Consider the following 22,528-nt stretch of genomic DNA (forward strand, 5'->3'; position numbering starts at 1 on the left):
ATAACTGTAAACTGTTTAAACAGATGTTACAATACAAAAGCCAAATACAGGATGGCATCAATAAAAGTCTGAACCATTTAATTTAAATAAATATAACAGAATATCCCTTTATTTTCCAAATCCCAAATGTATGACCTGCATAGTTTCCTTATCTTAATCTCTTAAGTTATATATCAAAATTTAATTCTACCCCGTCCTGCCTTGTCCCATGCAAACATACACTTTGCCTCATGTAGTTTGTTGGTATCTGTTCACCCTACGGCTAGATCGAGTGGCTTTGATACAGCGTATGTGTATAATAAACAGCAGTTGTATTTTACTTTTACAGTGGAATAAAATCTTTCTTGACCATATTACTAAATTCTGTTAGTAATTTATTAAATGCTGAAAGCCCTGCTGCAGGCAGCTACTTACTATTTCTCCTCTCAGACATCAGTTCAGCACTTAATTACAGGTTTTACTGCCATATAACATACCCAGATAGACATCACATCTATGTAGCCATTTAAAACTAATTACCATAATCAGTATTTAATTAAGTTATTATCTAAATTATTTTCAGTTTTTGCCTTTTCCACATTTTAAAAATCCGAGTTGTTTGTATCTAACAGGTGAAAGTGAACAGGAATTCAGTCTGTGCACAACTCAGAGAATGCAAAAGGCTCTGATTTAAAAGACAGATGTGCTGAGCTGGTGAAAGTGATATGGAGAAACTCAAATTCCAATAGGTAAATAATGTAATTAGATATAAATAAATTAAATATGAACATAGCAAATGAACAATGATCAGCCAGGATCAGTATAACTTATACTACTGTTATGCTCTTTTTTTTCTTTTCTTTTTTTTAAACTAAATTTAATTTGAATTACATGCTTCAAACATTTAAATAAGGGATTTTTTTATGTAAGTTCTTCTTCTTATTATTATTATTAAGGCATATGGGGGGCAGTTCGTTATAAAGTTTAGCTGCTGACATGTTTTTATTTGTTATGAATTTATAAGACTCAAAGTACTAATCATCACAATTTAGAAACAATGTAACAGTTAGAAATGTATCAATAATACATCGTTTGTTGTCTTTACGTTCAAAATAGATAGTTAACTTTTTTTCTTCAATGTTAAATTGTTGGTGATTGCCGGTGTCTGTGTTTAAAGTTGTGACGTCAATTATACCGACGTCACCTGGTTGACGAATGCGGAAGCGTGTGCTTTAGCTTGTTAACTCAAAACCATAACAGAGGAGATGTTTTCCGTGTTTAGTCTGTGACGAATCGTAAAATACTTTGGAAATCGATTCGACTTTGTCCGGTCAGGTTTCCGGCAATCTCTCTGAGCTTGTCAGACGATTGAGAAGCAGTAAAAAGTCCGAAAAGCTGGGATGGAGGTAAATGATCATTGTGGAGGGGTTAGCGTTAGCTAGTCTCACAGATAGTAATGATGTGTACCTCGAGGTTAGCTAATATATATATATATATATATATATATATATATATATATATATATATATATATATGTGTGTGTGTGTGTGTGTGCGTCTGTTTCTTAATAGCTGTTGTTGTAATGCATAGTTAATTATCACGATGAACTGTGCTGGTAACAATAAAAGTCACCTGCAGTAGTCCTACCGTAACAACCATGAATTTTAAATGTGCTTAATATCGAGACGTTATCTGGTGATGCTTAACTAACTTTGCTTACGCAGTTTCAGTAAAAATTCTTCTGCTTTGTGTCTTTGCCGAATTGACAATAAGTCTGTAATTAATCATAAAATGTTGTAAACGTGCGCCACCAGAGGTAGACTTTTGGTTAAAAATGACATTAAAGTAAAATTCGAAGAGAATATTATGCGACCATTGTGGAATAAATCTGGAGTTGATCATAAAAACAAAACATTTTTCATATTTTCCTTTTATTAAAAAAAAAAAAGGACCCTGGTGGTACCGGAGCTGAGTCTGCGACTCCATCAGCAGCAAGCACACCCAAGTCAAAGGTACTGTACTTCAGCTGTCTACAGGCTTGTGAGAAATTATAGGACAACCTTGACACCCCCCTTTTATTTCCAGAGAATTCAACTTATTCTGTTCCTTTCATTTGTCATTACTGTCCTGCATACTGTTACGACTTACACATAAGAGTTATATGTATCAACACTCTTCAGCTGGATTTTTTTTCTGTTTTGTTAGAGATGTTTTGGTAAAGATATTTTAGCCTCCTTTTAACTTTGTGTCTTATTTTAAGATGGACACGCTCTCTAAAGATGATCTCATCAAGTATGCAAAAAAGCAGGTAGCTGCCATGCAGAAGATGAAGAGCAGATGTACAGGTATCATTACACATTCATCCTGTGTTTGTGTTGTGCCAGTACTATACAAGTTTATGTCATGAGTTTGTTTATTTGTCTTCTTAGATTTGGAAAAAGAAGTTGAAGCCCTGAAACAGCAATCCAAAAGCAGCAACGACAGCAGTTCAGATGACTCTTTGATACAGGTTCGCATGTTTGCTAAAAGCTTCCTCTGTTAACAGGCAGTGCTTCATTTTCATACTGTGTTACGTGAATTGTTTATTTGTGTGTAACAGGAGCTGACTGAGAGGATGGATGTGGTGCTGCTGGAAAAGGCGGAAACTCAGCAAAGTCTTGCAGTGTCTCGTAAAGAACTAGAGAAGACTAAACAGCAAGCCAAGGTGAAAGATAACACTAACAGCGCTGTATGATGTGTAAGCCTGATTACACATTCAGGTTTGTGTTCAGAGAAACTCAAACGGGTTTATTTGAACACACTTTGACATTTGTGCAGTCTAATAAATGTATTTTGTTATTATAACCAGATCTTCTTAAAACACATATGCGGTTTGTTGCAGGATGATCTGGCAGCGCTGCAAGGTGAGTTTGACCGGGCAATAGAAGAGCACCAAAAGAAGATCAAAGCCCTAGAGAGCAGCATTGAGGAGTGCACCAGCAAACACCAAGAAGAGGTGTCTCATTTTCAGAAATTACTAAAAGAGCGAGAGGAGCGTGACAGAGAACGGGAGAGTGAAAGAGAGAGGGAGCGCCAAGCAGATCTTGCTAGTGCAAAAGAGAGTGCAGAGGAAGTCCGACGTTGCTTAGAAGCTCAGCTGGAGACCCTTCGAGCCGAACTGCAAACAATGCAAGAGCGAAATTCTCAGGAGGTTCTTGAGATCCAGGAGAACCACCAAAAGGAGTTGACACTGGCCCAGCAAGAGGTGGAGAACTTGAAGGAGGAGCTGGCTCAGAAGAGTCTGCAGCACGAAGAGGAAATGAGGACTCTAGAAGAGGACTACGAGATTGAGAGGGAACGTCTCTTGTTGCTCCAAGAGGAGCTAACTGAGCAGCTTGCACTCAAAGGTAGAAAAGCTCTTTTTAGTTAAGTCTTTTCTGGTATCAAAGTATTAATATTGTGTTTTCCTTTTTTTCTTTAAATTCAGTTTCAATTAAATCAAAATATTACTGTTATATTTCCAGATAGCTACCTGCAGGATGTGCAGGAGGAAGATGAAGAAGCTGCCCGTGGTTCGGGGATTGCCAAAATGCTGGAGCTGTCTGGCTGCAGTCAGGGTGACTCGAGCCATGGTGATGGAGAGGAGACAGAGACGGGAAGACTAAAAGCGACACTGGAAGATGTTCAAGCCCAGAACACCATGTTACAGGACGAGATGACCCTGCTTAGTAATGTGAAGGGTGAGCTCGAGGCAGAGCTGGAAAGGGTTAAAGAAGAGTTTCAAATGGAAAGAGAAGAACTGGAGTTCAAAATTAATGAGCTGCAGATGCTCAAGGACAGTGCTTCTGCTGAAGCTTCAACGACCCAAGATCCTGATCAGCAAGGTGTCCTCAGAGAAGCTGAAGAGTCTGTGACCAGTCTAGCCAAAGAGCAAAACTCTCAGAGTCCAGAGGAGGAGGAGCAGAAACTAAACCAGGAGCTGAGGACAAAATGTGAGGCCTTAACCAAAGAGCGAGACTCTGCCCAGGCCGAGTGCCACCATATGAGGGGCATACTTCAGAGTTTTGAGACAGAATTGGGAGAGAAGACAAATGATTTTATCGTACAGTACAAAGCCATGAAGGAACAGGCAGCTAATAATATACGAGACCTTAATGAGAAGGTGGAACAGCTCAGCAAGGAGAGGGATGAACTGCTGGAGAAGGTGAGAGAAGCTACAGATGAGAAAAATGCTCTGATGGGGGATATGCAAGACCTGAAACTGAAGCTTGAGAGCTCTCAAGGTGAAGAGCAAATGTCCTCAGCCTGCGAAGTGAAACAGTCGTTGGAGGACGTTAATAGGCATGAGGAGATCATATCCCAGCTAGAGATAAAGGAGAACATGACTCAAGATCTGAACGAAAGGGTCGAAACACTGACTGAAGAGCGAGACAAAATGCAACACCTGCTGAAGATCAAAGAAGAGGAAATGCAAAAGCTCAATAATGAGAGAACAAAAGAAATCGAGAGGCTACAGGAGGAGAAAGAAAGGGAGGTGCTTTTGCTAAGAGAGGAAAAAGAGACGGAGCTGAAAAGCCTGAAAACAGAAACTGAGGATAAAGTGAAACGTTTAAAGGAGGAAAGAGAAAAGTTAGAGGGAAGCCTAAAAGAGGAGTTTGTGAGATCTGAACAGACAGTTTCCACTTTAGAGCTGACTATAAAAGAGCTTTACACTGAAAAGTCTGATCTCCAGCAGAAAATGGAAGAGGCTCTCTCAAGGCTTTCCAAATCTCAGGAAGAGAGGGAGCTCTTAGACTCTAAGCTAGCAGCCCTGGAAGCTCAGCTGAACCAGGAGACATCTGAAAAGCAAGAACAAGAAGCAAGGCTGAATTCAATGAAAACAGAGGCAGAACGAATCTCTGGTTTTCTTGGAGTAATGGAGGAAAATCTGGGTGAAGAACTCCAAGAGTCCATGAAAGAAGTCAAAGACCTCCAAGCACGGGTTGATGAGCTGGAGAAGGAGAGGGCCCTGTTGAGAAGCAGCCTTGAAGAAGCTCAAGGGGGGAGAACATTTGAGGAGGTGCAAACAGAGCTCAAGGCCCACATCAAAGACCTGGAACAAGAAAGAAACATGTTGAGAACCAACATAGAGGAGGTGGTGAAAGATACTGAGGGTCTCCAGAAAGACCTGCAGGATATGAAATCAGTCAATGAGAAGATCATCGAGGAGAATGAAAAACTGCAAGCTCAAATTTCTCTCATGGCCAAGGAGGAGGAAGAGAGGGAGGAAATAGTGAGAAAGGTAGAGATCATGGAGAAAGAGAGCAGAGAGCTCAAAGAGCAGCTGACAGAAAAGGATTCACTCATATCGCAGCTGAGGACCGAAAAGGCTTCTATCCAGGTGAGTGGAGCACGTGATGTGTGTTTATTTTCTGTAAATGGGGAGAGTAAGTGCTTCTCCACGCTAGCACTAATGCATCTGTGAGGGGGAAAAGAACTGTTACTATGACAATTTTTTTTTGTGCTCTTTCTTTTTTTCTTTTTTTATTTGCCTGTCCCATTTGGTTCTTTAGCCGTCAGAATTGTTGTCTGAAGACCAACAAGGATACCCAATGGATTTATTTTGCCAAATGGATCATCGTGGCATTGCCGTATTGGTCCATTTGATCGAACTTTGTTTTTAATATTTATTTTATTTTATTTTCAGTTGTTACAGACGGGACAGACATGAGTGAGGGATAGGAAAGGGAGAAAGAAAGAGGAAGGAAAAGAAAAACAGAAGGGGAGAGGGACAGTGAGAAAGGGGGGAAAAAATATCTCTGGGATCACCTGTTGAGAGAAAAAGAATAGAAAACAAGCAAAAAAGAAACAAAGCAACATACTAAACACAACACCATCGCATTAATCTAGCTAAGTGTAAACAGCAGTAAATACTAAATATTGAATGTTGTTGTGCAGCACGCAGGACAGACAGCGCACAATGTGCTTTGAAGTAGCAGCCAAGAAAGGTGTGATTTAAGTCTACGAACAGTGAACACCCGTGTGCACACCTGTGTGGATCGGCGCGCATGGTTTCCCCATGTAATGGTCTGCAAGAGGATGTAGAGAGCCATAGCCCTGTCCCCCAGGGCATGAAGCAGGCATGGAGGAGATCCAGGCCCCAGACATCCAGAGGCCCCAGAGTGCAAGAGCCCAAGGAGGACCACCGGAGGGGCATCCATGCGACCTTCATGGGAAGGGCTGAGGATCCCCATTTGTGCTCTTTCTAACATTCTCTCTTTTCCCTCAGTCACCCTCTCAGGAGTCTCCAGAACAGTCAGCGTCCTCTGAGGAGAATAAATCAAATGAGACTGCAGAGAAAATAGGTGTGGAGATGATTTCTGTTCAGGCTATTTATAAAAGCAATCTAATCTGCAAGTTATGCAGAAAAGAACCAAAGTTACTTTCCCGGACTTTTGATGAATCATATTCTTCTTTGTTTTAACTTCCTGCAGCTCTTTTGGAGAAAGAAAATAAAGAAAAGGACGAGAAAATGAATAAAATCAAGGCAGTCGCTGTCAAAGCAAAGAAGGAGCTGGACGCCAGTAAGAAAGAGGTACTGTGAAGAATGAAGAATGTTATCATTTACCAACACAGACAATAAGGCTATAATGAAAAGCTTTAGATTTCTCTAAATAGCAAACATTGTGGTAGAAAACCTGCACTCCATACTGATCCTTAGGAGAACTCCACAACATTCTCTTGTTTTACAGATTCATGTAAACATGAATAATCAGTATATTTTTTGCCAGTAAATGAATGCTCGGTGGGGTTTCTTGTTTGTTTGTTTTTCAGGTTATAACCCTGAAGGAGGAAGTAGAATCACTGAAAGCAGAGAGGGAGAAAGTGAACAGCTCTATGAAAGATATCATCCATGGTGCTGAAGGCTACAAGGTAGGAATCTTGGGTTGGAGAAGACTTGTAGCATACAAAGGAAAATAGTTTGCATGAAGTAGTGCACAAAGTATGTGAATTATCACAGTTTTGTCTTCTTACTATACAAACATAAAATACTGGGACAACTACATATTAATGCCTACGAGAGTTTAATGCCATGAAAACCATGGCATGAAGCTCCTGGCCCACAGTTTTTGTGCTGATTTTAATCCCAGAGGAGGTTTGGAGCTCTGCAGCTACTGAAGTAACTCAGTGTCTGCATTCGATAAATCTGCTCTGTAACTTTATGTGGCTGACACTTCCTAAACACTAACGTTCTCAGTGGCAGTATTTCAAAGTGGATCATAGAATATCTAAGTCAGCATCCTGTTACAGCATCACACTCGAATTCAGCAAACTTTTTAAAACAGCCCATACTTTCACAAGTAAATGCAAAGCAGAAATTTGTATTTTCTTATATAATTAGAGCGTTATAACTCCAGGAAACCACTTTTTTCTTTCCCATTGGATGCAGTACCCTCAACATATTTTGGTTCAAAGTTTAATTTATCAGCTCACCAACAAGCTCTAGATTTTAGCGTGTTACGTAGTGAGAATATATATTTTAACATGCGTAGTGATTCTGCTTGTTTCTAAGTAATTGACCTGACAGTGAAGCTGAGGGATAATCTTTCAAGGTTGACTCCATTAATACAGCACCATTGATTCAATCAGTTAACAAGCATAATGCATTCACTAGAGAAAGAAAATCTTTGGCTTATTTTCTGGAGAAGTTTCTAATGAAATATAGGTGCACTTTGGAGTTACTGGGATTTCTGACTTTCCTGCCTATAAAATAGGGTCATCTACTGATTGGAAGGTTTGTGGTTCGATCCCTGGTTCCCCCTAGTCTGCATGCCAGATATCCTTGGGCAAGATATTAACTCTAAGTTGCTTTCCGATGCAGCCATCAGAGTATGAACATGTGTGAATGTTAGTAAGCACTTAAAATCATAGAAGAAAGTGCTTGTGTGAATGGATGAATGTGGCATGTTATATTAAGCGCTTTGAGTACTCCGGGAGAGTAGAAAAGTGCTATAAAAAATTAGTCCATTTAATATTTAATTTGATACTGATCAAAATGATTGAAAAACAGCATTTAAATAAAGTAATAACACATATACAGTTTTACACTGTAATGATTTGCATTACAGGCTGTTTGTCTATTAGAGTAATTTTTAGGCACATTTTATAAGCCAGCACTGGAGGAATACTTGTAATTGAGAAGGCTTCACAAACATGTTCTTGCTACAGTATCTGCAAGAAGAATCCTGCACTGTTTCTAATAGGCCTGACCTCCGAACAGTTAAGATAAAGGGTGTAAGTAAGGCATCTGTTGTTTACATGTTAGATCCTGTCTATATTACTTGAAGACACTAGGATCCTGTAGTGGGACTTTCATGAAACTGAAATTTCCAAGTGGAAAAACGTTTGTTTTCCTCTCGGGATTATGATGTCAGACGTGTCAGAACAGAGACGCCGCAGTGAAGTGTGTTTACACTGCGGCTCTTTTTCTCAATGGCTGTTTGAAATTGGCAGAACTATTAGGTTTGTATCCGGGTGTATCAGATGTTACTGCTTCGCATGGACCTTTTTATGTCATTAGCTTTTCATCAAAATAAAAGCATAGCATGAATTAAAGCAAAATAAACTTGACAGATTCCATTGTGCATTTAATTACTTTCATGCATTACTAATACAAAAATCTTTCTAATTGGCAAGAAGAGGCATGCTCACTTTAAAAAAAGACTGTGTGAGACATTGCTCCCAGTGGTCTTCATAAACAGCCCCCAGATTGCACTTTGCTTTATGACTGTGTCTCCATTAAAGAATAAAACCACTGTGTTGTGTCTAATGAGAGTTTTGTCCCACGTTCAAATGTAAATGCAGCTGATAACTGAGATGCATAGTGTTTACCTTCACTGAGCTGTTCATCAGGTTTCCAGTAATGAATATTGAAGACTTGTTTGTGTGTGTGTGTGTGTGTGTGTGTGTGTGTGTGTGTGTGTGTGTGTGTGTGTGTGTGTGTGTGTGTGTGTGTGTGTGTGTGTGTGTTTAGAACCTGCAGATAGATTACGACAAGCAGACAGAGCAACTGGATAAGGAGAGGGAGAAGGTGGAGGCGGCAGAGAGACAGATTGCTGAGCTGACCAAACGACTCAGCAGTGCTGTCACGCAGGTAACACAGACACACATTCGGTCTCACGCACGACAACACACACACACACACACACACAAACTCTCGGCCTCCACTAAATCAAAGCAGGGGATTTTGTCCAGTAATACATTTCGTCAGTATGTATTACCCCATAATTCAGTTTCTGTATGATTTAGAGGGAGTCGTTTTAGCCGACAACACTTTAGCCAGCTATATCTGACAGCCCGGTGCCCACAAATAGCCCATCAGATGTGACTGGGTGAGCTGGGGAGAAATTGTTTTTATATGTACTCTTTTCCCCAAGCTCATAACCGTTTCTCTCCAATGAGAGAAAAAGGCAGGTAAATGGAGCGGGCTGTAGTTTCCATCTGCTGCGTGCAGTACTGAAACACCATTTTCTGAAGCACAGGCTTAGTCTTGTGTGCGCTCATGGATCTCAGGGGAAGCGCGAAGACTGGAGCTAGTCGGGGATCTCAGAGTACGTCTGGGCATCTCTGTTTACCAATCATAGTTTCTCTGTTTGGCTGACAGATGACAGGAGAGAGCTGCTGCACAGGAAGCCCATAGAGCCTGCTACTGTCAGATTTGCATGAATGATTTTTTTATTTTTATTTTTTTAGGTGTCACGTGCCAACTGGTGTATTTATAAATGAGAATGTTGACTACAAAATATGCAAGACAGCTTTCCTCTTTGTATATCATCCTTTTTGTTTCCTGCGGTTCTTAACTGACATAGTAAACTGAAACCAGAATGAAGTTCACACTGTAGAGTCACTAAAGCTGACAGATTATGAGCAATAAATCAAATGAGAATACACCAGGTTTCCTCAAGAGTATCACTGCACACTCACCTGACAGCGGCAATAAACAAGTCTTTTTTTTGTTTTCAGAGTGAGACACTGAGCAGCGAGAAGGAGGACCTTCTGGCTGGTATGGAAACCATGAGGAGCACATTGAAACAGTTAGAGACCAAGAATCAGGAGATGCTAAGGCAGTCAGCAAGTTTGGAAAGAGACCTGCTGGCTGAGAGAGCAATAAAAGAGCAAAAGATAAAGGTAGAAATGAAGAGAGATGGATGTCATCTCCCTCTTTTGTGCAAGCAACTACTCTATGTTTTATGTTTTTAAATAATCATAAAAACAGCCATGCACAGTAAATTTATTTTTATAATATGTAATCTGTATTACATTTAAATATACCCCCCCCCCCCCCCCCCATGTGCACTTGCTTGCCTCTCTAGGATTTGTCATCTGCCATGAAGGAGGCAGAAGAGCTGACAGCCCAGCTCCGCAAGCAGCAGCAGCAGTCTCAGCAGACTGCCCAGGAGCTGGAGCAGCTACGCAAGGTACACACACACAAATAACACACAAATGCTTCTCAGACACTAGCGCGTCTCAGAGGGCCGATCCAGTCAAGCGACTGAGCTAGTGATGGCCGGCCTGCAGCTACAGCAGCACCTGATGGAGAGAAGGAGAGTAATTCTAGCCCACAGTACAGGGACCGCTGTTACTTTTCCATTAGTGGAGACCTACATAGTATAGACGTGTACATGAAAGCTGCCAGGATGTGCCTACGTCATGTGAACACAAAGATTGGATTTTTCAGGTTGATACTGATAGTAGAAAGACAATTAAATGCTTATAAAGGTTTTTTTAATCTCATTTTGGCAGTTTTAGATCAGTAAACAAGCATGTTTTAAGTGCAGCAGAAATATGTAGATGTTAGTTCAGTAATTTAAGGAAGATGAGGGATTGTATTGTGTGGCTGTAATTGTAATTATTTAATTTAACTAGATTTTAGGACTTTAAAAAGTCAGATCCTTACTTTTCTTTAAGAAAACAATGTGTGTGTAGATTATTTCATCCACTTTCTTCAGCTGTCCAAGTTTCAAAAATACTAACTGCACAATATATTCAGCATAATTCAATTAAATGTAGAGAGGAGGAAATCCAGAGTTTCAGATAAATGGACTTGAAGATGAGTCTTAGCTCTGCTCCGTTTAAAGCTGTAATACGTTGATTCTCCCTGCAGGAAGCGCAGCAGAGCTCTCTGTTGGACATGGAGATGGCCGACTATGAACGCCTGGTTAAAGAACTCAACACCAAACTATCAGAAAAAGATGAGTGTGTTGAGGAGCTAAAGGGTCAGATAAACAGCCTCAACCAGAAGGAAGAAGTGCTCAAACAGGAGATTGGTATGATAACAAGTTCAGGTTTACACTCAATGACTGGCACACAGAATAATACAATCCAAATGTATTTAATGTTGCACCGTATAATAATCTTTAATTGAAATTTTGCTTGGTGAAAGCAAAACTTCAGTTTTATTTATGTTCTATATTAGCAGCACACACCTGCTTTCACTGACCTGAAACATCCATTACTTTTGCATAGCCCTGTGTATCTGTGTGCCAGTACATGGGATCAGTAGGATCATTATTTAGGAAATGTTATAGCTTGTTTTTTTCCTTATCCTTTAGTTGCTTCATGCTGTCAAGCTCCATAATGACAGAAAAATACTAGAAAAATAAGAAGACTACAGTTGAGAAATTATGCTGTTTGTGTGTGTGCACATGCCCATTCAAATGTGCAATTGTGTCATCAGAGTCTTTGAAGTCCCAGCTGGACCAGGGGGAGGAGAAAAACGCTAAGATAAAACAGCTGCTGGTGAAGACCAAGAAGGACCTGGCTGATGCCAAGAAACAGGTCTGTGTGTGTCTGTGTGTATTTGAGGTGTGTCCCCAAGGATTTCTTATGAATGTGTGTAATGTTGCTTCTTGATGAATGTAAATAGTGTTATGCAGCCATGTGTGGACATGACTGTGGAGGGGGCCTTGAAGTTATTGGGAATTCTTTGTGTGCTTTCCTATTTGGTTGTATGTATTTAAATATTCAGTGTGCATGTTTGCAGGAAAGCTCACTCATGGTGCTGCAGGCCTCTCTGAAAGGAGAGCTGGAGGCTAACCAGCAGCAGCTAGAAAGCTCTAAGGTAACACACCTAGCACTATCCCTTTCAATAAACTGTAGAAACCCATTTGTTTCGTACCTGTGGCACTTAATAAAGCCCGTGTTTGTGAATTTAGATTGAGGTGTGTGACCTGACAGCTGAGCGCCATCGCCTGCAGGAGCAGCTGAAGTCTGCGTTGGAGCAACAACAGAGAACCAGCAGCTCTCTGCAGCAACGCATACAGAGTCTGCAGCAGGAAAGAGACACTGCCAAGGTGCGCGTGTTGACTTTTCACTTGTAACAGTTGAATTGACAGTTTACGCTATAATAACTCAACCATAACAACACCGAAGTCGTTCAAGGACACCTTAACTGTAAATTCTGAGGTGCTGTAGCTACGTCAGACCCGTCCAGCTTTGATTAAATTAATCGAAGGCTTCTACAGCTCAGGCTCAGTAGTGTTATATGAGTCTGCAACTAATTGCTACTTCCATTATTAATATCTGAATTATTTTTGATTAATCCTCAAATCTTTGTAGTATGTAGAATTTTTGAAAAGTGCTCAAGGTAAAAACTTTTAATTACTCATTTTTGGGTCACCAACACTGAAAAAAACAAATTCCACTATATGTATAAAACTGGGTAATGTATTTATGCATGACGTTTTAATTTTATTGATTATTTTAAGAATATTTTAAGGTCTTACCTTATCTTATATCTTATATCTTATATGTATCTTGTAGGAACTGTTGTTGTGATTTGGCGCTATATAAATCAAATAAAATGTATTTGATTTGAATAAATTGAATTTAACTAAGGTCATACTACTAATCTGAAGTCAATGGAGGAAGATTCTTTGGCTCAGATCAGTTAAACAGCATTACAGAAACCTCTGTAATTAGATCTAGAAACTGTAAATCTTTATAACCATGGATTTCTGCAACAGGAAACAAAAATCTGCAAACTAGTCCTTTCTGGTAAATACCCGACCAACCAACTATCTATCTGACCTTGATTTACCTGTAATCTCCAATGCTTGGTGACATCCAAGACTGAGAGTAAAATAAATGCTTTAGTCAGCTGCTGCCAGCTCTGGCTCAGTCTTTACTTTTTCCCCTTTACATTTTTAGACAGTAAGAGAGGTTTGTGAATGGGTTGTTTGCCTAGAGCAATTTAAGTAAAGTTATTGCTTTCTTTCTGTAAAAGACATTGTTCATCATTGTTCATCCAGTGAAAAACTGGTTTTATGTAAGCTGTGGTATTGAAATCTCAATTCTTGTAAATGTGTGAGACACAACAAAAGTTTTCTTTATTAGATTTTCTAACAAGACTCACTAAAATAAATTTGTTCACCAACAATGTATTAGAAAATCAATTGTCTTTTAATCGTATACGTCTTGTTAACCTTTTGTATTGATTCCAGGTTGAGCTTGAGGCAACAACCAAGGAGTTTGAGAGTTACAAGGTGCGAGTCCACAATGTTCTCAAGCAGCAGAAGAACAAGACAACCCAGAATGAAGTAGACTCTGGCAAACTAGAGAGGTAAAGGCATGCAAGAATGATAGAAGTCTACAAAGACTGTAATAACAGACAGCTGGTAAATGTATGTAACAACTGGTGGACTGTGTGCTACAGATCACTGCATGTAAAATTAATGGTAACACATTCAGTTGGCTTTACATTAGAGGAATTCAGATCTTACTGCATTGATTAAGGATGCTGTTCTAAAGCTTCTCTCTCCATGTGAGACTTTTAAACACATGAAAAACTCCAAGTACACCCAGAGTTAGGGTTAGGAAAGATGGTGTTGTTCAGATGTGATCAAGAAAACTTATATAACATGCAAAATGTCAAAATGCATAGCACATAATTGATTTTGAACACAAACACCATGTACTTACAATGACCAAAGCTGAATTATTGAAGACACAGTATAGCCTACAAGAAATCCCCCATGAGAAATAATTTACATTCATTTTCATCCTTCTAAAAGAAAATATCACTGTAAGAGTAACGTGTGGTGTGTTTTTCAGGGAGCAGTTGGTCTCTCAGGTGGAACAGCTGAGGACGCGACTGGTGGAGAGCCAGCAGAGTCTCCAGAGCAACGCGGCGGAGCTGCAGCAGCTCCAAACTGAGCATGACACTCTTCTGGAGAGACACAATAAAATCCTTCAGGAAACTGTAAGCAAAGAAGCTGAGCTCCGTGAGAGGTGAACACACTTTTATTTTTTATGTTGTTCTTTAATCTTGTCTTGGCAGGAATTCATTGTACTGTTACGTTGTTGATACGCAGCACGTTTTTAGCTTTTCAGCTGTTCATCCTTGCATTTGATTTTGCAATCAGGAGACATAATCGCACATGCTGAGAACACCTGATTGCGCTTTTTTTTTTTTTTTTTTTTTTTTTTTACTTACCTGTAGCATTTCATATTGATTCGCTCCTAAAGGAGCACTTTCTAAACTTTCTTCCTGCTCTGTCCACCTACAGGCTTTTGTCATTGCAGTCAGAGAATGTGACCCTGCGGTCAGACCTGTCCCAGGCCCAGGCTGACCTGTCTTCCCAGGTTGAGGCCCAGCGGCAGACCTACAGGGAGCAGCTGAGGAAGCTCCAGGATGACCACCGGGCCACTGTAGAGACCCTGCAGGGCCAGCTGACTCGTGTCGAGGAGCAGCTCTTTACCCTGCAGAGCCAGAACAGTAAGCATTGGGGTGGGGTTGTAAACTTGAGCCAATACCTGATTCTCTACAAGAGGTAACAGAGCAAATAGGTGAGGTAACATTTTTATCTTTTACTAAAGACAGCAGACAGCAATAGACTCAAGGAGTACATGAAAGGTTTGGTATATAGAGATCAATGAAATCATCAAGTGCTTTAGTTTTCCATGGTGCTTGCGCTTCTCCTCCGTGAGTGGAGTGATGTGAGTCAGAAAGAAAACCATGAAGAGGGCATCAGTGTGTTTATCAGAAGAGCAGCATTGAGAGCTCATTCATCACCTCCCACACAGCTGCCCGCTGGAGTCAAACAGCAGAAACACACACAGTAATGACTAGGAAAGGCGTGTGTGTGTGTGTGTGTGTGTGTGTGTGTGTGTGTGTGTGTGTTTCTCTTCTCTGTCACTTGAGGACGCCAGGTGTTGGCAAGGTTCCTCAGCTCTATCCCCGCCTCTCAGTGTGGCAAACAGCTCACTGTGGCATCTGGAGAGACTCATCATTAGTGGCTCACACATGGATGCAAGGATTAGCTCGAAACTGGAGCCAATGTTAAGCTTAATTTGAAGTCATATTTGAGCCATTTTACCACTATGCTTCAATTTCACGCCAGATTAAATGCGTTACTGCCCTATCGGACAGACGGGAGATAAAACTACCGGCCTCGTTTTTTTTTTTTTCTTTAATAAATCAGATGTAACATTTATATATGCCGTTTGTCATATTTTGTCTAATCTTTTATCCAAACCTTCAAGCAGCACATAAACACACACATAAAAAAGTCTTTTATAAATTAGAAATCAGTCAGTGTTTAAGCCTTTCCAGCTGTTCCCTCTGTTGCAGCCTGTTGTGATGGCTTTGCAGAAACACTGCTCAGTATTTTTCAGATATACATATGATCCCCAGGGTGTTTATTTTCCTGTAAATTAGGTGCTTTTATTTCCTTATTGGTTTCTTTAAACCTTTCTATTAGAGCCTGATGTACTATTGAATCAGGACTCCTGTATGCTTTACTCTTTTGAGTGGCAGTTGTCATGATTTGTTTGATTAGAACTGGGTAAATATGTTGGGCTCTTGAGTTTACTGGACTTGAACTATTATGAAACGTGTTCAGTATGCAGGTAGACTTCTTGCTCCTCTCACTCGGCTACATGACAAGGAAAGTAAAGAGCCTGACGGGAGGTGGCGAGGTGAGGGGGATTGGTAGCGAGTCTCGCCTCTTGGATCAGTTCAGGTTCATTAATCACAATCTATTCTTCTGAAGTTTCTAATTTTTCCCTCTACCCTTCTCTTCCCACATCACCATTTATGCCAGCTGAACTGGTTAAGACCTGGAGTAGTCTGGTGCCCCCTCATGTTACAGTGAAGTAGGACACTAACTCACAGCTGCTGTGATCGGACTTGTTTGTACATAAGAATCCAGAGATGCTTAAAAAAAGATTTGAAGGCTGCTTTCAATTGAAACCCTTTTAAATTCCTTTATTTGTTTACTATTTTCCACCAGGGATTTTACTTAAACATTTTAAGGCCATGAGCAGAAAGTCTTTTTTTCTTTTTCATTTTTAATTCTTGTTTGACACATCTTGAATCCAACCTCCTCCTTCTCTCTTGTTCAATATGAATGTATTGATGTGCCCAGAAGACCAACACAAATCTTCTTCTCCCAACCTTTTACACCCACTCAGATTCAGTTGCTGTCCAGTCCAGCCGTAAACCACTGGCATCAGATCCACAGCGCAGAAACACTGACCAGAACCAGGCGGGTGTGGGACCAGTGGCCCTCAGCGACCTGCAGTCTATGGCCAGGGAGGAGGGTGAGGGCATGGAGACCACTGAGACTGAGAGCTTCTCCCCTGCTCCTACATCCCTACCCTCTCTGGAGCAGCTTCTCACATCTCCAGAACCCAAACAAGGTGTGTTTGAAAGCAGAGGTCCACAAAAAAAAAAAAAAAAAAAAAAAAAAAAAGCACATTCAGCTTACAAAAGGACTGCATATACAACCTATTCAACAATATATAATGATGAGAGTTACAATGAACAATGAATGACTATGTTTGGGGAAAAAGAATAGAGTGACAGAGTTTAATGTATTATATCACCTCCTGTATGTGGCATTTGTTATATCTCTAGAGCCATTTGTGTGGACAGTGGAGCCAACCAAAGAAGAGTTAAGTGAAAAGCTGAACACAGCCACCCGCAGCATGGAGCACATGAACAGCCTGCTGCATGAAACTGAGGCTACCAACGCTATTCTCATGGAGCAGATCACTGTATGTATACTTCCTCAATTATACAAACACAGAAACAACTTTTTTTTGTTGCTCAAAACTAAATAATTATTAGAGATCTAATAACCCAGACAAGTTGTCTATTTTAAAGTTGCCTCCCCTGCGCACTTAGCAAATCTACTATATGACACATCCACTATAATAAATAGGACCTACTCCTAAGCATTGGTTACAAAACTCAAAGAGAATGATCCCCTTTATTAACGAACAACTTGCAAGATTTAAAAACATACAGTTAAAATCACTGAAAGATGTTTCTTCAAGACTGAGAGCAAACACATTGCCTACATTTGCTGTACTACTACTGTTAGCTGAAGGAATGGCATAATTTTAAACCATCTGATTACTTTCTTATTTACCTCCCCTTTCAGGTTGGGTAGGGCAGGGCATTCAGCATTTAATTAAGAAAAGAATCTGCCAAATCAAACATGTGGAGATATCCACTGTGTCGACCCGCCGAGGATAAGAAAGCAGTCAAAAGTAGATTAACTTTAAGTATTTATTTTACATACATTCTGAGTTATAAAGATCATCTTTAAAGTTATTCTGTATTGTATTGTATTAGTATATTTACATTATAGGTTTTATTACATTAGAATATGCCATATTTATTAAGTGTTATTAAAGGAAAAGGTCTGTTCTCTGGTTTCTAGCACTTTATAAGGCACATATAGAATTGCTGTAATTCAGGCTCAACTCTTACTTACTATAAGCTTTTATTTAGGAGGTTATTGGTGGAAAAATTGTTAGAATTAGTCATGCTTGTATGTGCTACTGATCTGTGCATTGTTAAGAAAGTCGTTAAAGGTAACTGTTTCTAACCGTTTGTTCTTCTCTACTGATAAATATCTGTATTTTTACTCATGCTTATATTTGTGTTGTCTGTTACCCGTCTTTTTTTCGGGTAGCAGGTTGTGTACTCGCTATATATCACCTCAAAGCATGAAGGCCCTGGATTCAGGCCTGCAGAGATGTTTTTTCCAGGGCTTTTGTGGCTTTTCTCCAGGGGCTGATTTTAATCTGCCTATAAAATTTCTTATTTTTAGGTAAAGCACACTACATTTACACATAAAGAAATGTGCAATATACATAAAAAATTCCAGTTCATTACTTCAAATATTAAATTCTTGGAAATTTATATAATAATACTGAGTCAAAAGCATGAGGTTTTCAATGTAATGAACTAAATGAGCCAAGTATTTGTTGTCAGTCATTTAATTAATTCGGATTGTACAGATCAGATGAAAAACACACTGATATATTAGTGTGGCAGCCACGTGAGCACACACCTGTAGACTGCTGCTTCAGGTGTGGCAGCTGTGTTTAAAGTGGCCTGTATGCACCAACGGTAATATCAAACAGCTTGGCGTTGTTCACAGTCCCCTCTTTGTCCAGAAGAAAATAGAACTTGTGCCCTTTGACCCTTAGAGGAATAAAGGAAGTGGTCTCCTGCCTATGGGCGTGGCAGGCTACATGAGACAGAGGGACTGTTATTCTCCTCCCTTGGCTTGGTCCCAGAGGTGACTGTGTGCAGACTGTCACCATCCTCCCACCCTGGTGTAAAACCACTTTGCTGACAGAGCGCCGACAGAACAGAGCCCCGAGTCCCACTATGCCTGCTCCTATTGTCAGGCATCCCAGCGTGAAACCATACCTCCAGGTGTTTGAACCCAGGTTCATCTCAAAGCTCCATATTCCCGCCAGACCCGTGGTGGCAGTGCTAGGCGTCTTGGATCTCCCCTTCTCTTTAGTGCCGCCCGTGTCTCTGAGCCCCGTGTAGGCGAATTGAGCCAAGTACGTCCAGAAGACGAACTGTCCGCCGCAGAAGATCGAGAGAAGCCGGAAGAAGCGGGTCCTGTCGTGCTCGAACAAGGTGACATCTCTGGGCGGCTGGGTGGAGGTGCACATCCTCCGACGTACGGCCAGCTGGGGGCCTGTGTAGGCAAATATCCCGCCCAACAGTCCGGGAGAAGCACCAAGCCGGGAGGACGTGCTGCCGAGAGGCGTAGTGTGCGCCGACGACGTGTTTCCAACCTGGTTTAGCTGAACGCTACGGAACCGAAACCGCCTGGAGTAACACCACAGCAGCTGCTCGAAGCCCATCTTTGTCTATCGCTGTAGTTTTTTAAGCTATTTCGCACAAGAGGTGCTGCAGTCCGGGTTTAAAAGTCGCTGTTGTACTCGCGTTCAACGCTTCATATTCAGTAGACAAGAGGACGCCGCCATGCTTGTTGTATGTGACGTAAGGTGCTCGATTACGGAAAGTAGCGTGGACCAAATTTAATGTTATCCCTTCGAATAATAGTAATAGTAATCACTAAAAACTCTGAGCTGACCTCCTATATTCCTATTTTTAAACCTGAAATGGACTCGATAAGCTATTGTGCATTAGCTTATTTTCCTGCCGTTTAGCATTAGCCGAAGGGACGCTCGGATTTTGTAAATTTTAAAGCGCTTGTATGTTCTGCCTCCTAGCTGTTGAAGAGTGAAGTTCGCCGTCTGGAGCGAAACCAGGAGAGGGAGAAGAGTGTGGCCAACCTGGAGTACCTGAAGAACGTCCTCCTGCAGTTCATCTTCCTGCGATCCGGCAGCGAGAGGCAGGCTCTGTTGCCCGTCATCCACACCATGCTGCAGCTCAGCCCAGAGGAGAAAAGCAAATTGTCTGCCATTGCACAAGGTATGCAATGGGTAAACCTTGTTTGCATGCATTTATAAAAAGAAAAATCTTATTCACCACATGACCTGTTCAAAAGGTTATTATGTATGATTTAAAGTGTAGAAACCTTTTGGTCAGAAATTTGCATCCACGCCTCATGGAAATGAATGCCATGGGAGCTTTGGACATTTAATGATTTATGTGAGCTCTTCTTTTTCTTTTGGTAATGTGAGGGATGATTGTACCGTATATTTCTCTTAATTAATTTAAAAGCAAGAATTGGGTGCACAAATTTGAGATTATCTTGGATTTTCTCTAATCCACATAGGGCCAGAATTATACTTGGAAACTCAAATATATGCATACACTCCAACTAATATTAATATATGCTACCACCACCATGCTTGACAGCTGTCACAGTAGTCTTAGTTTTGAAAGTCTCACATTTACACTTCCAAAAATATCACCAAACATTTCTCCACAGGTTTCCAGCTCGTGGCAGGCTTGAGCCTTGGTGATTTCTGAAAATAATTTATTCTCATTTTATGATGGTAAAGTGAAACTGCCAAGTCATTAAAGGTGTGTGCTGTATTCCACCCTGAAAAAGAGACTATTTCCAATTCACTTACAGGAGCGCACGGCCCCGCTGGAAGAATTTGTCTCTGCTGTGTTTTGTACAGAGCAGCGTCACACTGATTTTCATGCTGAGTCATAATAGCAAACACACACCGACAACCTGTCTTTGATTTTTTTGTGTTTGTTTGTTTGTTTTGTTTCTTCAGACAAAACCCCTTTTTTTAAATTAATCTCCTCTTTTCTGAAGTGCTGCAGGTTATAGCATCCAGAATACCTCATAAATGTCTAACCACCTGTTCTTGTGTCTCCTCTCTGCAGGTGAGGAGGAGGCGTCTGGGTCTCGGAGCTCAGGCTGGACCTCCTACCTCCACAGCTGGTCTGGGATCAGATAAAACCGACCACAAATCAAAGCCAAGAAAACACTGGGAGCACAAAGTCGGCGTTATTACCGAGCCTTTATTTTTAATGTGAAAACCTGTCCTCGTCATTGAAGCTGCACTTTTAAAACGGTGACAACTGGGAGGTTAACTGGGGGCACTTACAACTTTGGTGGGATGCAGTAGATGGGACCAAGGAATGTATCAGATAAAGAGGAGTGTATGATTAAGATGAAGAAAACCAAAATATTCAACATGTATAACAATTTAAGTTTGCAGTGCAATAGCTACATGGGTCTCTTACTGATAACTGTGATGAATATGTCTTCCTTCAGCGTGCTATAAACATGTATTCCAAACATTTACTGGACGTAATGGTTACACAGTGAGGCATCACAAAGCGTCATTACTAAAATGAATTGGCATAATAAATTAAGTGTATGTTATGTGATGATCGCAGTGTTTTTGAATCCAAAAGGGTGCAAACTAATTGTGAAAGGAAACCTAATCAAGGGGAAGAAATGTGTGCTGGTGTATTGCTTGATATGATTTATAGATCTTTAATTACTTCTCAAGACAACTTTACCTGCATTTTATGATGGGCTTGATTTACACGGTTTACATTTTAGCTTTTCTCAGAGGTACCCCTAAAACTTGTAGGCTGTTGAATGTGATTGAGCTGCCTTCATATCAGCCATTCTACTGGTCTCTGCCGTATAGAAATGAACCTTCTTCACAAAAAATTTGATTCTCTGATTTTACTTTTAACTTGGTTGTTTCCCGGAAGGTAAAGAAAGCATTAGGTGATCTGTAAGGCAGTATGCTGTAGGAAACGTGTGCGTAATTTACAGATTACTGCCATAATCTCATTTCAGTTGCACTGGGATGTGTGTTTATAAGTCTGAGGTTCTCCTCAACATTACTGATTGTTGGTGAGGAACTGTGATGACCTGTTGTGCTCCTTTTGTTTTCGAGTAGTTTCTCAGACTTCATGGTTTTAAAAAATGCTTGTGTCTTATCCTCAGCTTTGATGCAGCCCTTCATCCACTTTTGATTCTCACTCCCTTTAAGACAGCCTCTGATTGGCTGCCCCTCACTAGCAAAAGGTTGGACCTCCTGTGATCATATCAGTGATTTCACCCCTCACTGACATCACACAGAGCCAAGAGTGTAAGAAAATGAGTGTTTAAAGCAGTATAAAGCCTGGGCTTATTTGCACACTCTTTGTGTTTAATCCAAACTTCCATACATATATGTCTATAAAACAGACAATAATAGAACACTTTTAACATTTTTCCTTTTTTTCCCCAGGCTGGTTTTACAGTTTTGTGGTTAAATCATCACATACTCAACTCAGGAGCACTAACAGTTTCCATGTCTTGAGTTCTGATTCATTGTGACCTGTAATAATTTGTAATATTAGTTGCGACTTTAATATTGGACTATTATTTTAATAGTTTGTCTCTCTTTTATGGGAGTGTTTTATAGTTTTGTCATTTGTGTTGCAATTTAATCACTGAACCTTAACAAAGATTTGTTGCATCTTGCAGTTTCCATTGCTGAAAGCACATCTGCCTCGCAAAAGTGTCCTTGAGCAAGGCTCCTCATCAGACCTATAGATGGTGTTGATTTTACATTCTTACATTCTGACTTTTGACCTGTGCTTTGAGTTAGAAAAACACCTCATATCTACCCCGCTCCCAGTGAAACATATACTTACTCATATGAATACAGTTTTCTGCTGACCAGTGATAAAAAATAATTATTAACCGGTTTATTTTCTCCCCCTATTGGCAGCTTTTGGTGATTCACCCAGCACAATGGACTGTATTTATATCTAAACTTTTATATTTATGATGCTTAACGTGGGCAGAAACTATGAGAGATTACCTGAACTGCAAAATCG

The 22,528-nt window shown here is 40.4% G+C and overlaps 2 protein-coding genes across 2 annotated transcripts; one reads left to right on the forward strand and one right to left on the reverse strand.

Annotated features, from left to right (window-relative positions):
• The first annotated feature begins 1,161 nt into the window (after positions 1 to 1,161).
• gcc2 (GRIP and coiled-coil domain containing 2) lies at positions 1,162 to 21,792 on the forward strand. Its single transcript, XM_085134785.1, has 24 exons — positions 1,162 to 1,385; positions 1,929 to 1,991; positions 2,240 to 2,324; positions 2,409 to 2,488; positions 2,579 to 2,683; positions 2,861 to 3,365; positions 3,483 to 5,338; positions 6,227 to 6,302; positions 6,432 to 6,532; positions 6,772 to 6,870; positions 8,972 to 9,091; positions 9,961 to 10,125; positions 10,311 to 10,415; positions 11,102 to 11,264; positions 11,675 to 11,775; positions 11,981 to 12,058; positions 12,153 to 12,290; positions 13,440 to 13,558; positions 14,050 to 14,226; positions 14,505 to 14,713; positions 16,411 to 16,638; positions 16,856 to 16,995; positions 19,489 to 19,690; positions 20,564 to 21,792. Exons 1-24 carry the CDS (start codon positions 1,380 to 1,382, stop codon positions 20,635 to 20,637), a joined length of 4,995 nt encoding a protein of 1,664 aa, XP_084990911.1. The 5' UTR covers positions 1,162 to 1,379; the 3' UTR covers positions 20,638 to 21,792.
• On the reverse strand, positions 18,213 to 19,456 carry tmem223 (transmembrane protein 223). Its single transcript, XM_085134794.1, has one exon. It carries the CDS (start codon positions 19,114 to 19,116, stop codon positions 18,337 to 18,339), a length of 780 nt encoding a protein of 259 aa, XP_084990920.1. The 5' UTR covers positions 19,117 to 19,456; the 3' UTR covers positions 18,213 to 18,336.
• Positions 21,793 to 22,528: the final 736 nt, after the last annotated feature.

This window comes from Neolamprologus multifasciatus, chromosome 16 (genome assembly GCF_963576455.1).
Source record: "Neolamprologus multifasciatus chromosome 16, fNeoMul1.2, whole genome shotgun sequence".
Taxonomy (NCBI): Eukaryota; Metazoa; Chordata; class Actinopteri; order Cichliformes; family Cichlidae; genus Neolamprologus; species Neolamprologus multifasciatus.